Genomic DNA, 16,677 nt, shown 5'->3' with positions numbered 1-16,677 from the left:
TAGAAATGGCTTTCACCGAAAAGCTCACTGGAATGCTATGCCGCCATCTTTGATGAAGGCCCGTGAGCTTTCACCGAAAGCTCACCGAAGCACTTTTTACCAAAAAAAAGATGGCGGCGCCCGCAGCAACCAGCGCCCGGTAAGACTTGTTCTGGACCGGTACTGGTCCGCGGACCGGCGGTTGGGGACCCCTGCTATTGGATGCTGGTAGACTGACAATTCAGGGATTTTCATTTAGCTCTGTTCACTTGAGCAGCCTCTCATTTAATTTTTATTATGATCATATAGCAAAGGTTATATACAAAGCTTTCAATGTATTAACATATGCTATGCAATAATGTCAGTGAACCATTTCAATCAATGTTCTTTAAAAAGTGCAGTGTTGGCATAGTGTTCTTTTGTACTACCTGATTACAACCACAGCAGATGGGTAAGCCTGTTACAAATGCCACCTAATATTTTTATACTGATAATATGGTCACAGATCGGTAAAAAAAGAATTATATTTTGTACACTCTTCATTTAAATCTGCAGTGTATATGATCTGCCAATTTATCTACGCATCACAAGCATATTCACAGCAAATAAAATATGGAGTGTGGAATACAATCCTATATCTGTTATAGTCTAATCATCTTTAAAACATACACTGAATGGGTGGGACTCAAATACTTAAAATAGTTGACCGCTTACATATTTATTGGGACTAATTTCTTTTTACTAGAATGACCAATCAGATGTTCCTAGGAAGTCAACAAGCTAAGCAATGAAGCAATAATTTATTGCTTATTTTCTAGAATTTTAAGGTTCTTCTAAAGCAGGTGTCAAATTCGTGTCGTCACGGTATCATTATGTGACGTATCGTTACTTTTCCCCCCATCGCTAAACTGGGCATGGGTGTGGCCAGAACGTGAAGCATCCAGCCCACGGGCCACAAGTTGGACAGCCCTTGTTTTAAAGGAACAGTTGGGAATCCAGCCCAGGAGAGCTTTTGTGCAGCTCTGGCAACTGTGTGACAGTTATAGATAGATGTTTCTGGAATAAGATGCCCTGACAACAGTCAATCATACCCACTTGATATTGCAATGCACTCTATGTGCATCTACCTCAGAAGCTGCAGGTTGTACAGAATAGGACGGACAGAATGTTACAAAACGGATCAGCAGAGAAACACCAATTCTGAAGTCATTGTGATAATTGCTGGTAGGCCTTTGGACCAAATAAAATGCTACTGATTACTTAAAAAGATATAGAAAATAGCACCAGGATACTGTGACATTGCTGATTTAATCTGAACCCTGGCTACCAAATCAAGACTACGGCTAAACTCACTGCAGAAATAAGGGAAAAAAAATTGGTCTCAAGATATTGCATTACACAACTTCATTGATCAGGATCAATGTCATTATTGCACATCAAAACAAGAGAACAAAAATAAGCCAAATATGTAATGCAGCAGTTAGTAGCTAGCTAGGATCTTCATTACAAATTTTTTCTCTAAATTGTATAAAAGTTTAAAATAAAAACAACTGTGATGGCCCTTTAAATTCAAATACAATTTGTTATACGTTTTATTTTCAAAATAGAAGAACATTCTCATTAAAGGACCGCCACAGTAATTTTAATGAAGTTATGAAATAAATATGCTAGGGAAATTTCAGTTCACTATAAAATAGTACGGTATAAAAGTTCACAAAAGTCAAATATTTTTTTCTTCTTTTCACTAAAAAAAATTACAAATTCTAAAAATTCAAAACAATGCTAAATTTTAAAAAAAATGAAAACAATGCTCAGACTCATTTTGCTGGCTATAAAAAAAATAAAATGCTAAATTCTCCTGATCCATATACAATAGAGAAGTAGATTAGCAGTAGATTAACCCTTTCTTTTACATTATGAAACATCAGCTACTGTATCTCACAGGAACAGTCTAGCACACAGGAGTACACAGCACAATTTGGTGTCTTTCGCCTCATATAGGAAGAGATTAATCTGACAAACAAAACGGACCAACAAATGTTACCAACAAAGTTGAATTATTTCGGAGCAAGAAAAATGCAATTAATTAATTCCGCTTCCTACTTTTTAATTCATATTTTCTTGGCTACTATAACAGATAATATATTTGAAATTAAATATAATGTCTATCACATGAATAGGTGTAATCTTTTTTTTTTTTTTTAAGTTATGCAGCTTTCATGCATTTGCATTACAAAAACAGTATACATTTCAATCACATTTTTCCCATGTCCTTTTCACACATAGGAAAAATAATTTTAAAATCCCTAATTAAATTTATGTTCTCATGTGTTCTTTTGAAGATTTAAATGCCCAATTTTGTAAAAAACTAAGAACTGGCAATTTATGTTAATCCAGTACATAAATGTTCATTTTGGCTGACATATCTATAATTTGCACAGCAATAAATACAGTTCATGACCTCTTTTCCAATGATCTCAAAAGATATATGCTTTGTCCCTGGTCTGTTCTCTGAAAAAACAACAACAGCCCTTTAAAATCAGACTTGCTTATGGATTTACTGTAGCTTAAAATACAAAAAGTACAAACTATAATTGTTTTGTATGATATTCACATACTGTAAAATATGTACTGTGATATATGTAAAATTCAATTTATAACTTAAAACTTGATTATCATCCTGATCATCCCATGTCTGTAAAAAGAAGATATTTTATGAAAAAAATTCTTTGGGATCAGATCTCACATACATGTTCTTTATAACTAATTTGACCCTTGCATTTTGAAGCATTTTATGCAGACGGATTATACATTCATTCATTTAGATTCCTAAATCTGTTCTTGTTCCGGCATTTTTAGCGGTGTTCTTTCTCTTCTGGTATTTGCCTGAGAACAATTCTAGGAAGCTATATGCAACAGCATCTTGAGGCATCTTCACAGCCGCGTTTCTTGAACTTCTTCCTCTGTTTCCTCTGGCAAAGCACTGATTTTAGGCCTTGACCTTCGCTTGCTTGAGTTCCTAGGATATATTTGGGAGAGCTTGGCTCCATCGCAAGAGCTGATAGCTTGACGGAAAGAATTCTTTTCACTCAGGAGCTTCTGTATTGATTTATATTGCCTGACTTTATTTTCTTCTATGACCTAATAAATCGGAATGAGAAAATAAAATTTATTTATGAATTGATATTTCCAGGAATCCATTGCTATCTTACAGAATTAAAATAATCAGCAAATTATTTACTGTATTTGTATTATTCCCATTATGCAAGAATATTATTTCATATCTCTACAAAATATACATTTATACACAGAATGAATTAATAACTGCCATAATTAGGCATCTTGGACTATAATTCTATAATTAACTAGGAAACAAGCAACATTAAAGTCAATGAGTCTTTAAATAGATATTTCTATCACTTTGTTGACAATTATCTTCATATTATTTCCAAGAGCCAGACACAGCATTTCTTCCATTCAGCCTGCTATGTTCTTCTTCCTCCTCTTTCTCTTCTCCTCCTCCCTCCTTTTCCTTCTCTTCTTCTTCTTCTTCTCCTCCCCCTGCAATTTTATTTTATTTGAGCGTGGTATCTACCTTATGCATAAGCTAAAGAATGTTAATATAGTAGACTCAATCTTCAGAAGGACTTACTGGTCCATCACATACTATTTTCCCCTTTCCACCATATGTTGAATCTCTCATAAATTGTGGGTTGTGTACATAACAACACTGCATATTAATATGCAGTTTTACTGCAGCTAGTGCCAACTTGCTTCAAGAGAAGGGGAACAGGAGGGGAGGGGAAGGTGAAATGGAAGAAAATACAGTCAGGAAGGTTTTGTTACTGATGAAGAAAATTTCTGCAAGCTTTTCTGTTGATGTCACCTTTAAAGAGTGACTGTGCCACATGACAGGTGGATAGGTGAGAAATTCATTTGGAGGAGACTGTTGAAGGCCCTGACAAACTTGGTATCATTGTTGAAAAATACTTATGGAACGAAGTGCAATTCTTTTCCTTCTGCCAAAATACCTCTATGTGTTGATAAAATTAACACATAAAGTGTTAATAAAAATATGAAAAATATAAAAAGATACCTTTATGTGTCCGTAATTGTGGAGAAATAGAAATAAACATTTGAAATAGGTATACATTAAGCATTCAGCAAACAAACATGTTTGATTTATGATTCTTTTACTGTGAATAAAAGTATGCATGAAACAAGTTGATGAAACAATATGCGCTATTTCTGACTTACACGTATGTTCTTGCTAGCATAATTGTGCAGTTTTTTATAATTGTGCACTTTTTTTTTAAGGAAGGTTGTGTTCAGGACAATGAGTGCTTTAATACAAAACCCGGTGTTTCTTTTTATATATTACTTTTTAAAAAAAAAGTATTTTGAAGATCATCAGTTTCAAGCTAGCAACAGTAGCATTCAAACAAAATTGTTCACTATTTCACTTTTTGTTCCAGATTTTCAATTACTAGCATGCATAGAAATGTTTAAAAATATTGTTCTGAAAGAATGACTATTTAGTTTGCCAGGTGAACTGTAGAGGGAGCAGAAAACAAAACACTGCTTAGTTTCCTATTGTTACTCTGTCATATTCTCCAGTTTGTTCTTCAGATTGTGTCTGGAATCTACTTGTGTGTATTTGGGTTTTGCCATCCTGGCTTCACCCTTTCTTTCTCCTTGGAAGAATGGAAGAAGAGGAAGCTGATTTTACCAATGGAGCTGCCTGCCATTTTTTTCCTCTATTACCCTTCCTTTCTACTGTTTTTACATCTATTCATTCAATTGCTGTTATGCCAACTTGCTCTCAGTCCCTCAGATTTCTGGCTGCCTGTTATGTAAACTGCCAACTTTCCCAATATACTGTATACCTCTCTCTGCCTGAAGCAGGTCACTCTGGGAGGAGGGGTGCTTATCTTGGCATATAGGAGAAAGAAATCCTTCCCAGTTCTTCCTCTCCTATAGAGAACTACCTTTTACCTTTTAAGGGTCTAGGTGAGAAGCAACATATTGGAGCTAGCAAAAGGAGCTACATGAGATTGCTGAGTCTCTAATTAAAGTATTAGAATCTGGAAACTCCAGAGAAGGAAGCAGAAAAACATTTTACTTTTGAGATATTTTATCTCTAAATATTGGGTAAGAAATCTGATCTAGAAATACTACGTTAGATCACTTTTAGTCTGCAAAAATGTGTTTCCCTGATTTCTATTTGGATGTATATTTCCTCTTATCGAAATTCAGTGGTTGTAAGCCTTGGTTAGCTCAGAGCTTTCTTCCTTCTGCATTATCTCACTGGAGATTCTGTTGAAATGCTATCACAGCTCTCTATCGTTAGTTCCTCTACTATTCATCCGTTTGTCTATGAGTGTCAAGATTGAAGCATTGCTTATGCCATTGCAAACATTAGTGCTTTCAAGTTGCCAAAGAAGTAGGGGGGAGGGAAGGGCGGGATGGAATGAAGGCTCCAGACTTCAAGCAGTGGAACTGTGAGAACCAAGGACACATTGACAGTATCTGCCAAGATCAGGGACTTTTCTCATAACAAGATAATGACACTAATATTGGACAATGTGACTTGCACTAATCGAGGGAAGGGGAAATCCATATTGTAATTATGTGGGTTAGCATGGGAATTAGAGCTAGTTTTGCCTTCTTCAGTGCTGAAATGATGTAAGTTTTGGATGCAAACTTTGGAAGATCTCGAAGGTGTTTGCTTTGGTTGGGTTTATCAGTTGGTACGTTGACAATGAGTACTGTACATAAGCTTCAAAAAAGAGTTTTATTTTTCTCTTTGGTTTCTGTTTTTCTGAAAGTAAATTAATTATGTCTACACGTGGAAAGGTTGATCTATTTCTCAAGCAAGAGAAGATAGATTTCCCTAGTCACAGGTCTCATTATACAGAACCAGGCAGTAGACATAAAATTCATTTTGATTTTTATTTGTTTTCATTTTCTTAATGGCTAGGAAAAATAGATTACATAATTCCTACCTATTTTACACACCAGGCTAACCCTGGTGTGAAGGAGGATGCCCAGTAAATATGTGTTCCTAGAAGAGTGGCTTCTATTAAGCAGCTATACCAAGGCAAGCAATTAAGCCCAGGGTTTATAGACCCAGAGTGTTTCTGAGACAGGAAATGTAAGGCCCCAAGCCATTCGTTCTTGAGGCAGAGCTTTGCTGCTTCAACGGCCTTCATCACAAGGCATTTTTCATATGGATACACACTGACTAGGAATTATAGTCTAGGAGTGCCAACTTGTGGATTGCTATCTAGCTGTTTGCTATTAGATGGAATCCAAACAAGAATGAGCTTTTCAAACTGGTATTTATACAAAACACAATAAGCCACTTTAGAGATTGAGGAGACTTTACACAGTAGTTTCTGACACTGGGAGAGGTAGTAGTCAGCTGTAAAAATAAAACGAGGCAAAAATGTACTGGCTACAGTAAATTATTTGATATCTCTCAGGATTTACTTTTTTAATCACTGCTCACCAAGTATTGCTGGCATTCTAGCAGAGCTTCTAATCTATGTTCCGATAAAATCACTGTACAGTTTGCAAATGCTTGCTTGAGCGTCTTTTTGATGACTTGGAAGGTCCTGAAAGAGAAACGTTTTTTAATAGGTGAGCAAATACAATATAAAAATGTAGTTAAATGCCAAGATTTTGAACAGACGTTTTTACAATGTTTGTCCACTTTTATTATATTACTCTATGGTGGTTAAAGTTCAGATGCAATATCATAATGATACATACAGTTAAAGTTTGGCCTAACTAGTTACTTAGGTAACTTTCATGGCAAAACAAATCAAAATTAAGTGGGTGCTTATTTTATGTTCCTGTATATATTATGTTTCTTGCCTTAGCCAAAGAAAGTTAGAAAGTTAGTACTTGCTACAAGAAAGAAAAAACAAACAGACTATTGGTTAAATTTGTTTAATAATTATTTTTTTATCCTAAAGCAGGCACTAGATTACAAGGATCAAACAATGATCAGGAATCAAATATCATTACCAAGCTATTTCCCACAGTTTAGTGGAAAGTTGCAATAGTTGCAATAATTAAATTAGCTTACATTATTGTAGTGTTTTTATAACAAGAGAATATTGCATATTGCCCTTTATATTGCATATATTGCATATATTGCATTATATTGCAGTCTAACACTGATCACATCTGCCAACCTGCATTGGACTAGCATGGCAGATTATGGTCTATTCCTTCCACATGCCAATACCACCTCAAAAACAGCCCTCATTCCCTGGAAGCCCTAGGGCAACTACTCAGGGCAGCAGGAAGACCTGCCCAAAGGCAGAAGGTGCTAAGAATCACCAGGTTAAATCAAGACGACTTTGGACAGTCAACATTTGAACAATGAAAATGGATGTTGACTAGAAGAACTGTTGACTGAACTCAACTATATACACTGGATATCATTATGTGAAACATGATGATAACATGAAAATGTAGTAGAACTTAATAGGACTGGGCATTTACTTTGCACTAGAGGTACTGAAGATAGACAATGTGCTGGAGTTGGTTTTTTCATCAACCAAAAACTGAAAGACTCTGTAATAAAATTTGAAAGTATATCAAACAGAGAATGCTGCCCAATGCATCATTCAATTGAGCAAACAATACAAGCTTACGCGCTAACAATAAGCTATAGTGATGATAAGGTCGAAGAGTTTTGATGATGATGTGGCCTACCTTCAACACAAAGAAAAATGACAATACAATGCAAGAATAGGAAGAACAATACCTGGAGAAAAAGCAACTGGTCCATATGGAAGTGGTGGATGAGATAATAGAGGCGACAGACTAATCGATTTTGCTGAAGGATGGGGACTTTATATCGTGAACTCATTTTACAAGAAAAAATGCTAGCAGTAAATGGACATGGAAGAGTCCATTTGGGTACACAAGTGAAATGGACAACATCAAGTCAAATGATAAAACTATATTCTGCAATTGTACTGTCATCAATCGTTTTAACATGGGAAGTGACCATAGAATGGTGCAAGCTAAAGTGAAAATAGACTGATAAAAAGAATGTATGAAAATGATAAAGATGTCACACACAAAAACAACCCAAAATAAAGAGTGATGAGCTGTTAGAAGAGAACAGCGATTTTGAGATTGATCTATCAAATTGCTTTGCTCTATTGCAAGATTTGGAAGAGATTAACATTAGGGACCAAAATGAACAAATAGTCAAAAACATCCTTGAATCTGCTACATCTATAGCACCACCAAAAAAAAAAACACTTTGTACAGTCAAATCTCTGATGAAACTATTGATTTAATGAAAAAATGATGGACAGTGAAGAATACTGGATGTTTCACTAATAAACTGGAGTATGTTTAACTTTGCAAGATCATAAGAAATGTATCCAAGAACAAACACATCAGTTTAACATGACGCTTGTAAAAAAAAACAATTGAAAAAAACCAAAGGGATTGATAGAGAAAAATGCAAGTTTATAAATATAAGAAAGAAGGATTTTGCGTTAAAATGTGAAGATGGCTCTGTGTTGAGGAAGTTTTAGAAATAATTGGAAAATTCTCCTGAGAGCTATGCAGCAATCAAGAGTAACGAAAGTAACAACACCTACCCATGAAAGAGGAAATGCCAGACATCCTAGTGGAGGAAGAATCAAGTGCCATAAAATCAATGAAAAATGGCAAAGCTTCAGGAAATGACTGTTATGGTTGAAATGCTCAAAGCATTTCATGGAAAAATGCTGAAGTGATTTTAGTGCACAAAAAAGGGATGTGAGATGATTTAAAGAGCTATGGCCCACTAAGCCTTCTTTCAGTCATCTACAAGGTTTTTCACCAAGATAATAGCAAGAGGAATAGTGAGAACATTAAATGACGCACAGCCAAAGGAGCAGGCAGAGGGCAGAAGTAGCAATAGAACAATGGATCACATCCAGGTTGTTCAGCAAGTCATTGAAAGGCACTATCAGCCGGATCACCAATATGGCGTTTGCAGCTTGCTTGCTCTCGGCTGCCGTAGAAACAGGGTGGGCTGGCTTAGGCATTTGGGATGGGGAAGCAAGCTATTGTGAAGAGTTCCCATAAGAATTGGGAGGTTTTCACTCATGAACTATGGTGTTGCCGAGTGGAGTTGTTTAGACATTTTCAAAGCCAACTTTCCTGGGACTCTGGAGGCACACAATACCTGCAGAAGAGCCTTTCCCATAACATCCTATTGGACCCTGATTAGTCTTTCTGTGCTGGATCCTGTGGGAAATGTTTGGAGGTGACTTTCAGATCTTGCCTTGCTTTTTCTGCTATCAGTTCATTCTTAGCAAAAGTACTTCCTCTCTAAATCAATGGATTTGGGGTTTTCTTTCGTAGGATTAGGATAGCGGGGAGACCTGACAGGTATGAGTACACCATGCCGCTGTGCATGGCTTTGATTGACTACAAAAAGGTGTTCGACTCAGTATTCCAGCAAACAATAATTAATGCATTGCTCAACCAAGGCATGGACACTGCTTGCATAAACTTACTACAATCAATATATGAAAAAAAAAAACAATGGCGGCAATTTGCCTTAATGATCTTAAAGTGGAAGTCAACATACAACAAGTATATGATAAGGTGATACAATCTCACCTATCCTTTTCTCAGCCTGCCTTGAAGAAATATTTCACAAACTAGACTGGGCAAAAGATGGAATAAAAATCAATGGCGCCTATTTAAATAACTTAAGGTTTGCAGATGATGTTGTTCTCTTCTCACAAGACCAGAAAAGATACAAAGACACATAAAAGAGCTGCACAAAGCAGGGGAACCATTTGGCTTAAAAGTAAACCTGAAAAAAAAAACAGGTTCATATACCTTGGCCAACAGATTTCAATGGAAGGTGGTACAATAAAGGAAATTGAACAGCGTGTTAAATGTGATTGGCAAACATTAGACAAGCTAAGTATAATTTTCAAGAACAACCTCCCCCTATGCCTGAAGAGCAAACTTTTAATCAGTGTGTGCTACCTGCTCTAATATATGCAAGTGAAACATGGACAATCGATACAAAAGCTACGAGTGGCACAAAGTACCATGGAATTACAAGACAAGGTAGAAAGACCCTGCACATGAATTAGACAACAAATGAAATGTTTATTATATCATTAAGGGAGTAAAAGAATTGAAATGGAAATGAGCTGGTCACATAGCAAGAAGAACTGGTGGCAGGTGGACCGAGACAGTCATAGAATGGATCCCACTTGATAAAAAAGCTTCCATGAAAGAGACCTAAAACAAGATGGATTGATGACATCAGCAAGAATTGCGGCCCCAATTGGCAAAAGAAAGCTCAGGACAGTATTGGTTGGAAACATGCAGAAGAGGCCTTCATCCTGCAGTGCATAGACAATGACTAAAGTGATTGCATACCGGCCTTTATTATTGAAAATTATTACACTATTTTAAAGCTTGAAGAGTACCAAATATTACTTCTGGGCCTAACTAAATAGAAGTTTAGTTTTAAGAAGATACTTGTTCAATTTCTGCCTATCATCTAAATGTTACGATCACAATTGAGCCCGTAATTTATGTTGCTAAGTGAGAAATTTGTTAAGTGAGCCTTGCCTCATTTTATGACTTTTCTTGTTACATTTGTTAAGGGTATCGTAGCAGTCGTTAAATTAGTAACACGGTTGCTGTGAATGTGGCTTCCCTATTGACTTTGTGTGTCAGAAAGTCACAAAAGGGGATCACATGACTACATGATAATGCAGCCGTCATAAATGTGAACTCATTGTCAGTAAGTGTGAAAATGGTCATAAAGTCCCTTTTTTTCAGTGCAATTATAACTTTGGACGGTTCCTAAGCGAACTGTGGTAAGTCAAGGACCACCTGTACAGTATTTTTGTGGTACTTACTTTTGATCAAGATGAGCACTTGGTTCATCAAGAAGAAGAATTTTAGCTTTGCTGAGAATTGATCTGGCAAGACACATCAACTGCTTATGTCCATGGCTGAGGACATAGCCACCATCAATAAGAACAAAATCAAGTTGACCTGGGAATTGCTCTATTACAGATTTCAGTCCAACCTGAAAGCATAACAATTGGACAAAGAGAAGGGAGAAAAAGAAACATTTTGTATCACACAAATGGCTTTGTTTTATTTCAGCAATTAAAGCCTTGGAGTATTATTCATAGAGCAATGTAATGTTTCATATGCCACGTGAGATAAAGCCAGTACAGGATTATTGACATAAAACCTTTGGACCACATGGAACTCATTTAGCATGTTTGGGAATTAACACAAAGCTATAATTTGTTATCTTCATTCTGACTTGTTTGTACTTCTGGTGCCAATTTCTGGTTGATTAGTACTCTGCACTATGGAGTTTATAATTTATCTGGACTTAGCATCTTGAGTTACAGAAATTCTATTTTATATGCTGCTTTATTCTATACCTCCTTAACTATAATAAATAAACATGGCTTGAAACAGAAGTACTCTCACAGCAAGGAAATGTTTGTTGTTGGCACTTTAACAATTCCCCCCTCCTTGCATCTCCCTTAATGGATTCATTTCCCTGTTCATTTCCCTGAAGTCACCTCCGTTGTTTTGCCACGATTTTTTTAAAAGAGACATAACGGGTTTGTATCTGTATCTAATAAGGAATGCATATTAAATACAAATCTTTAGTCTAAACAACGTATGAGAATAATTCAATAGGGGCAATTCCATAATCAGGCATAAAACCACAATTACACAATCCCAGCATTACCAGGCTATCATTTCCTGCTAAAATCTGTTTTGAAATACTTCACCCAAGTATTTTGTGTATATAAAGGAACCATACTAATCAAGTTTTAGTACTGAAAAAAAGTGAATATTAACTGAAAGAATGACAATAGGAAAAAGATATTTATACAGGGGAGTTTGACAGAAAGGTTTGCCAAGTTAACAAGCCTTTGTGGGGAATGCTAACAATGACAGAAGCAACACTTCAAGATATTCTTTCTTAAAGCTGAGAGCAGTCAAGTATTTAAAAGAACAGGTATGCTTATTTTTCTCTGACTCATTTCATTTTCTGCTAAGTCCAACCAAATGGTGGTCATGGCCACCCAATGCATATGCAAAAATAGGGGATTAATTGCAGAGTTTCAACCACCTCTTAAAATAACCCCTCCAGTAATCATTTCTATAACCCTTATAGAAGACCCCAAGAAGATGGGATTGGATTTTTGTGTCATTTTTAAAAAGATACTTTTGAGTTGGGATAATAGGTAAATAGTGCCCTTAAAAAAGTATCACTGTAGCCTTTTATTATCCCTGAACACTGGTCTCAAATTAATTCCCAAACCACCAAAATAAAAAAGTCACCTGTTTCAAAAGAAAACAGATTAAAAAAAATGTTTTATCACCAGAGGGAGCCGTTACAATGTAAAATATTACATCCTTTATTGATGAAGACAAAAAGATGCATTTTATTTTGTGGTTTTACTTTCACTTCCTTCAAATAATGTCAAAATTAAAATATAATTAAATAAGGAAAGTGAAGATATTGGTTTGTCCCACAACGACCTGCTGCCCTGAAGCCAAGACAACGGTGCATTTCTGGACTCATTTCAGTCTTTTTTCGGGCTTAGATTTAGGACAGAAGTGCCTGTCCTAAAGTATGATAGCCTTGATAAATTATCTACACTTAGCAATTAATAGACACTGAGCTAGAAAGCTGACAGCCTGGGTTCAAGACCCTAGTGCCATTACTTGCCTCAGCCAACCTAGCAGTTTGAAAGCACCACCACCTGGACAGGGGAAACCTTTATCTTTACCTTTAGGACTTAGGCAGAGTGTTATAATAAACACTATATATAATTAAAAAAAATACAAGAATATTTTGTTATTCTGAATCTCAGCAGTACTCAATGGTCCGAACTATGCTACTTTTGAGACTGCTGATTGGGAATAAACTGGGACTCCTATATTCTGGTTTTTTTTGCATTTCCATGCCACCTTTCCTCTGATAATTCAAAAACTCATACATCTGGCAAGATGAGTAGTTTCCTTTCAGTCACACTACATGTGATTTTTTTTTTTTATTATGTCCTTGTAATTTTCTTGGCAGCAATGCAGCAATGCTTTGCCATTTCCTTCTTATGGGTTTTTTCTCTTTAATTCCCAGTCTATAAGCCTGAAGGATTAATTAAGACTGATTCTCCTTCGTTACCAAGCACAGTCAAAGTCCTCCTAACCCTAATTCTTCTGAGATACATGAAAGGAATCTCTAAATTTCACCCTTACCACAACCTTGTTAAGATAGACAAGAGTTGAAATAAAATTACTCCTTCAAGGTCATCGAGTAAACTAAGTCAATAAGAACTGAATAAGTATCTGATCCAATTGCAATATCCAATTGTGGTGTTTTTTTCCTTCAGATGCTTTTGTTTCGCTTCCGAACACTGGCGCGCTTAAGTTGTCCTTAGCTCTTCTGAAAAAATAATAGCCATAGCATTGGCAATAGCACTTAGACTTATATACCGCTCCTTAAGTGCTTTACATCACTCTGAGCAATTTAAAATGTCAGCATATTGCCTCCAAACAATCTGGTCCTCCTTTTACTGATTTCGGAAGAATGGAAGGCTGAGTCAACTTGGAGCCGGTCAGGATCCATCTCTTGGCTATGGGCAAAGTTAGCCTACAATACTGCATTCTAACCACTGCGCCACCACAGTGCCTAATAATGCAAAATCTATTGTGGTTTACCACTTATTACACTGGAAATGAAATAGTTGCAGGTCAATGAATGATAGCAGTGTTTCTTGGCCATTTCAAGTTCATTCAGTAACACATATACATGCACACTGTCATCTGTGGCTATTCTGTTACTGTCTCTCTAAAGAAATGAACATAAACAAACTGTGTTGGTGATCCATCTGAATTGGCAGATAGCAAATATACTGCAAGTGCTGTAACTATTTGGATCTTATTTAGCGCAAGACTGAAATAAGAAAACAATGGGCAAACGGGAACAGCCCTCCCACTTGGAAGGGAAGGTAAATTTTAAATAAAATGCTGTTTGATTCAGATCTCTTTTCTAAAGAAACAAACTAATAATATTATCAGCTTATCTTATGGTAAAATGAGTAATAAGAGGAAAGGAATCTGAGGCTTAAAGAGGATAAGCAAAATCCTACAGACAGAACTGTTCTGTTCTTGTTCAGCACAATAATTGGCAGATGGTTTTCCTGCCAGCTAGTGATGGGCCGAACTTGTCATAGAACGATTCTTTTTTCCCCATGAGTAATCTGTTTTGTGGCATATATAGTGTTAGTCCTGGAAACTCTTTCAACACCACTGTACCTGTTCCACTGTTTTGAAGATGATTAGAAAATTATAATCTGTTCACATTGTCATTTAAGTTTATGCTATGGTACCTGATGACTTCCACTCTATTTCCAGCCCAAATGCTGATGGTTTAAAAAAAAAAGTTTGAAACTTTTATATTTCAAGGATCACCTATCTATATCTACCTATTGGCTAGTTTGTGAATTGTCATCATCTTGGCATATTAAATGGTAAAGAGATCACTTAATAAAGAGATGCCTTAATTAAGCTGTGTATAATTTTTGTGTGTGTCTTATTTTCCAATGAGTTTTAAGTGTTTTCAAAATATTAGCATGTTAGCTCTATTTTATATAATGTTTCATATCTTATCATATACAGAATATTCAAATGTACAACTCCAGATGAATTCAGCTGGAGAATAATATAAAACATATTATAAAATAAACATTATAAAAGCATATTGGAAAAATTCAAGACAAATGTCATTTTGAATATTGTTTTATTTCTAACTTTATACTAGTCATGGAAGCAATAAGTTTCCCAAATGTGATATAATACCTAGGAGTGCTCAAACATTTTAAAATTATCTACTTTTCAGCTTTCACTAAACAGAATTCCAGTTTTTATTCCGCAGGAGCATACCTTATGATGAAAGTTGATTCATAATTCTAGTTTTGACTTTCTATCATGGTTTGATTTTACTCATTCCTGAATGTATCCTTACAATCAGAGCATTGTACCCTGTTTCCCCCAAAAAAGTAAGTCCTAGCTTGATTTTTACATGTGCACCCAATACAAGCCCTACCCCCTCCCAAAATAAGCCCTAATTAAGATCCCGCCCAGTCCAGAGTGCACAAAAATTAAGCTGGGGTGGGGATGAGGGGATAGAGCTGCCCTACTACTTACCTTTGGACAGTTGTAGTCAGGCCTCGCATACCTCAACACCTGCCCCGCCAGCCCATTTCTTCTGCAGCCAGCAAGGCTGGCAAGGCTTTCCTGAAGGCCTCTGTAGCTGGTAAGAAAGCTCTGGATCGATCCAGAGCTCTGTTATCGGATGCAGAGGTCTTCAGGAAAGCCTTGCCGGTTGCAGAAGAAGTTCCTGAAGGCCTCTGACAGCAAAAAGGAGGCCGGGGCTGACGCGCACAAGTGAGGTTAGTCAGAGGATGACATTCCCCTGAAAATAAGGCCTGGTGCCTTTTTTGGTGACCCCCCCAAAATATAAGACAGAGTCATTTTCAGGGAAACACTGGTACATTGACACAGCTCTTTGCCACATTTCCAAATCTAGCTTTAAACCCAATAAACAAACAAATGTAGGCTACAAAGACAATGCAAAAGTAAGCAGGCAAGAATAAATAAACCCATCGAGGCAGTGGAGATTCTAACATTGTAAACTTTCAAGCAAACCAATAAAATCATTTAGTGATTTCCCTAATTATATGTGTCGTTTGTTTTTTTCCAAGGGAGTGCATATTCTAAGGAACAAGGAGAAATCTATTTTGTAAACTGTCAGATAGGTGACCAAGTTCTTGGGCAAATCTTCTCCTATTTATATGTTTGCTTATTTACATGAAAATTATAACCCATGTTTCTAAAATGGATGCTCATGCATCCATTATAAAGATCTTGCTTAAAAGTTAAAGAACAAAGGTGAACATTTCCTACCTCTTCAGTAACATTCCATAGTTCTTCATCAGTCCATTGTCCATAAGGATCCAAGTTTTTTCTAAATGATCCAGAGAATATAAACACTTTCTGAGGAAGCAGGGAAAAAAATGAAACAAAAATATTGTTAAAACAATGTCACCAGCTAGAAATAAGAAATATTTTTTAGTTTTCTCTGAATTAACAAATCAGATATTTGAATGTGTTGATAGTTTTCCTTTCCACAAATAATGACAACTTTCTAAGAAGTACAAAGAGAGATTTGTTTTCCTTGAATAAATACTATAGATAAACATTATGAAACATATCTAATAAGTACCACTGAGTTCACTGGTGGTTTTCTATTTTCTATTCTCAAAATAAATGAAGATATTTCAGTCCTGTATAGTTTTAGTTTTGTATCAATATTATACTTCTATACTATCTAGAAATATATAGGATATAATAGCATAGCATAGCAAACTGTACAGTACAGTAGAGTACAGTATATGATTATACTATAATTGGCTGATTTCTCTAAACATGGCAGCTAATCAGAGCTAATCATAAATACAGTAACTTCAGGAAAGGAGACAGATTGTTAAGAAAAAGAAAGCACAGAGACGACAGCAAGTTACTACCGTATAGCCAAGACAACTACATAGGTCACAAAAATTTCAACTTGAAGAAGACATTACCTGTTCACTTTTATTGGTT

The 16,677-nt window shown here is 36.0% G+C and overlaps 1 protein-coding gene across 2 annotated transcripts in view; it reads right to left on the bottom strand.

Annotated features, from left to right (window-relative positions):
- Window positions 1-2,074: 2,074 nt before the first annotated feature.
- CFTR (CF transmembrane conductance regulator) overlaps window positions 2,075-16,677 on the bottom strand; it is a 112,724-nt gene continuing 98,121 nt past the window's right edge. For both annotated transcript variants that reach the window (XM_087969317.1, XM_026669081.2), the window contains exons 24-27: window positions 15,982-16,071; window positions 10,893-11,065; window positions 6,491-6,596; window positions 2,075-3,120 (exon numbers count right to left, since the gene is read on the bottom strand). In XM_087969317.1, coding sequence (XP_087825443.1) covers window positions 2,914-3,120; window positions 6,491-6,596; window positions 10,893-11,065; window positions 15,982-16,071 — 576 coding nt within the window. In that variant the 3' untranslated portion in view covers window positions 2,075-2,913. The remainder of the gene's footprint in view (window positions 3,121-6,490; window positions 6,597-10,892; window positions 11,066-15,981; window positions 16,072-16,677) is intronic.

Source organism: Notechis scutatus, chromosome 6 (assembly GCF_049901735.1).
Source record: "Notechis scutatus isolate UNSWTSFEM ecotype Mainland chromosome 6, rNotScu1.2, whole genome shotgun sequence".
NCBI classification, from domain to species: Eukaryota; Metazoa; Chordata; class Lepidosauria; order Squamata; family Elapidae; genus Notechis; species Notechis scutatus.
This window is presented reverse-complemented; position numbering and strand designations above follow the sequence as displayed.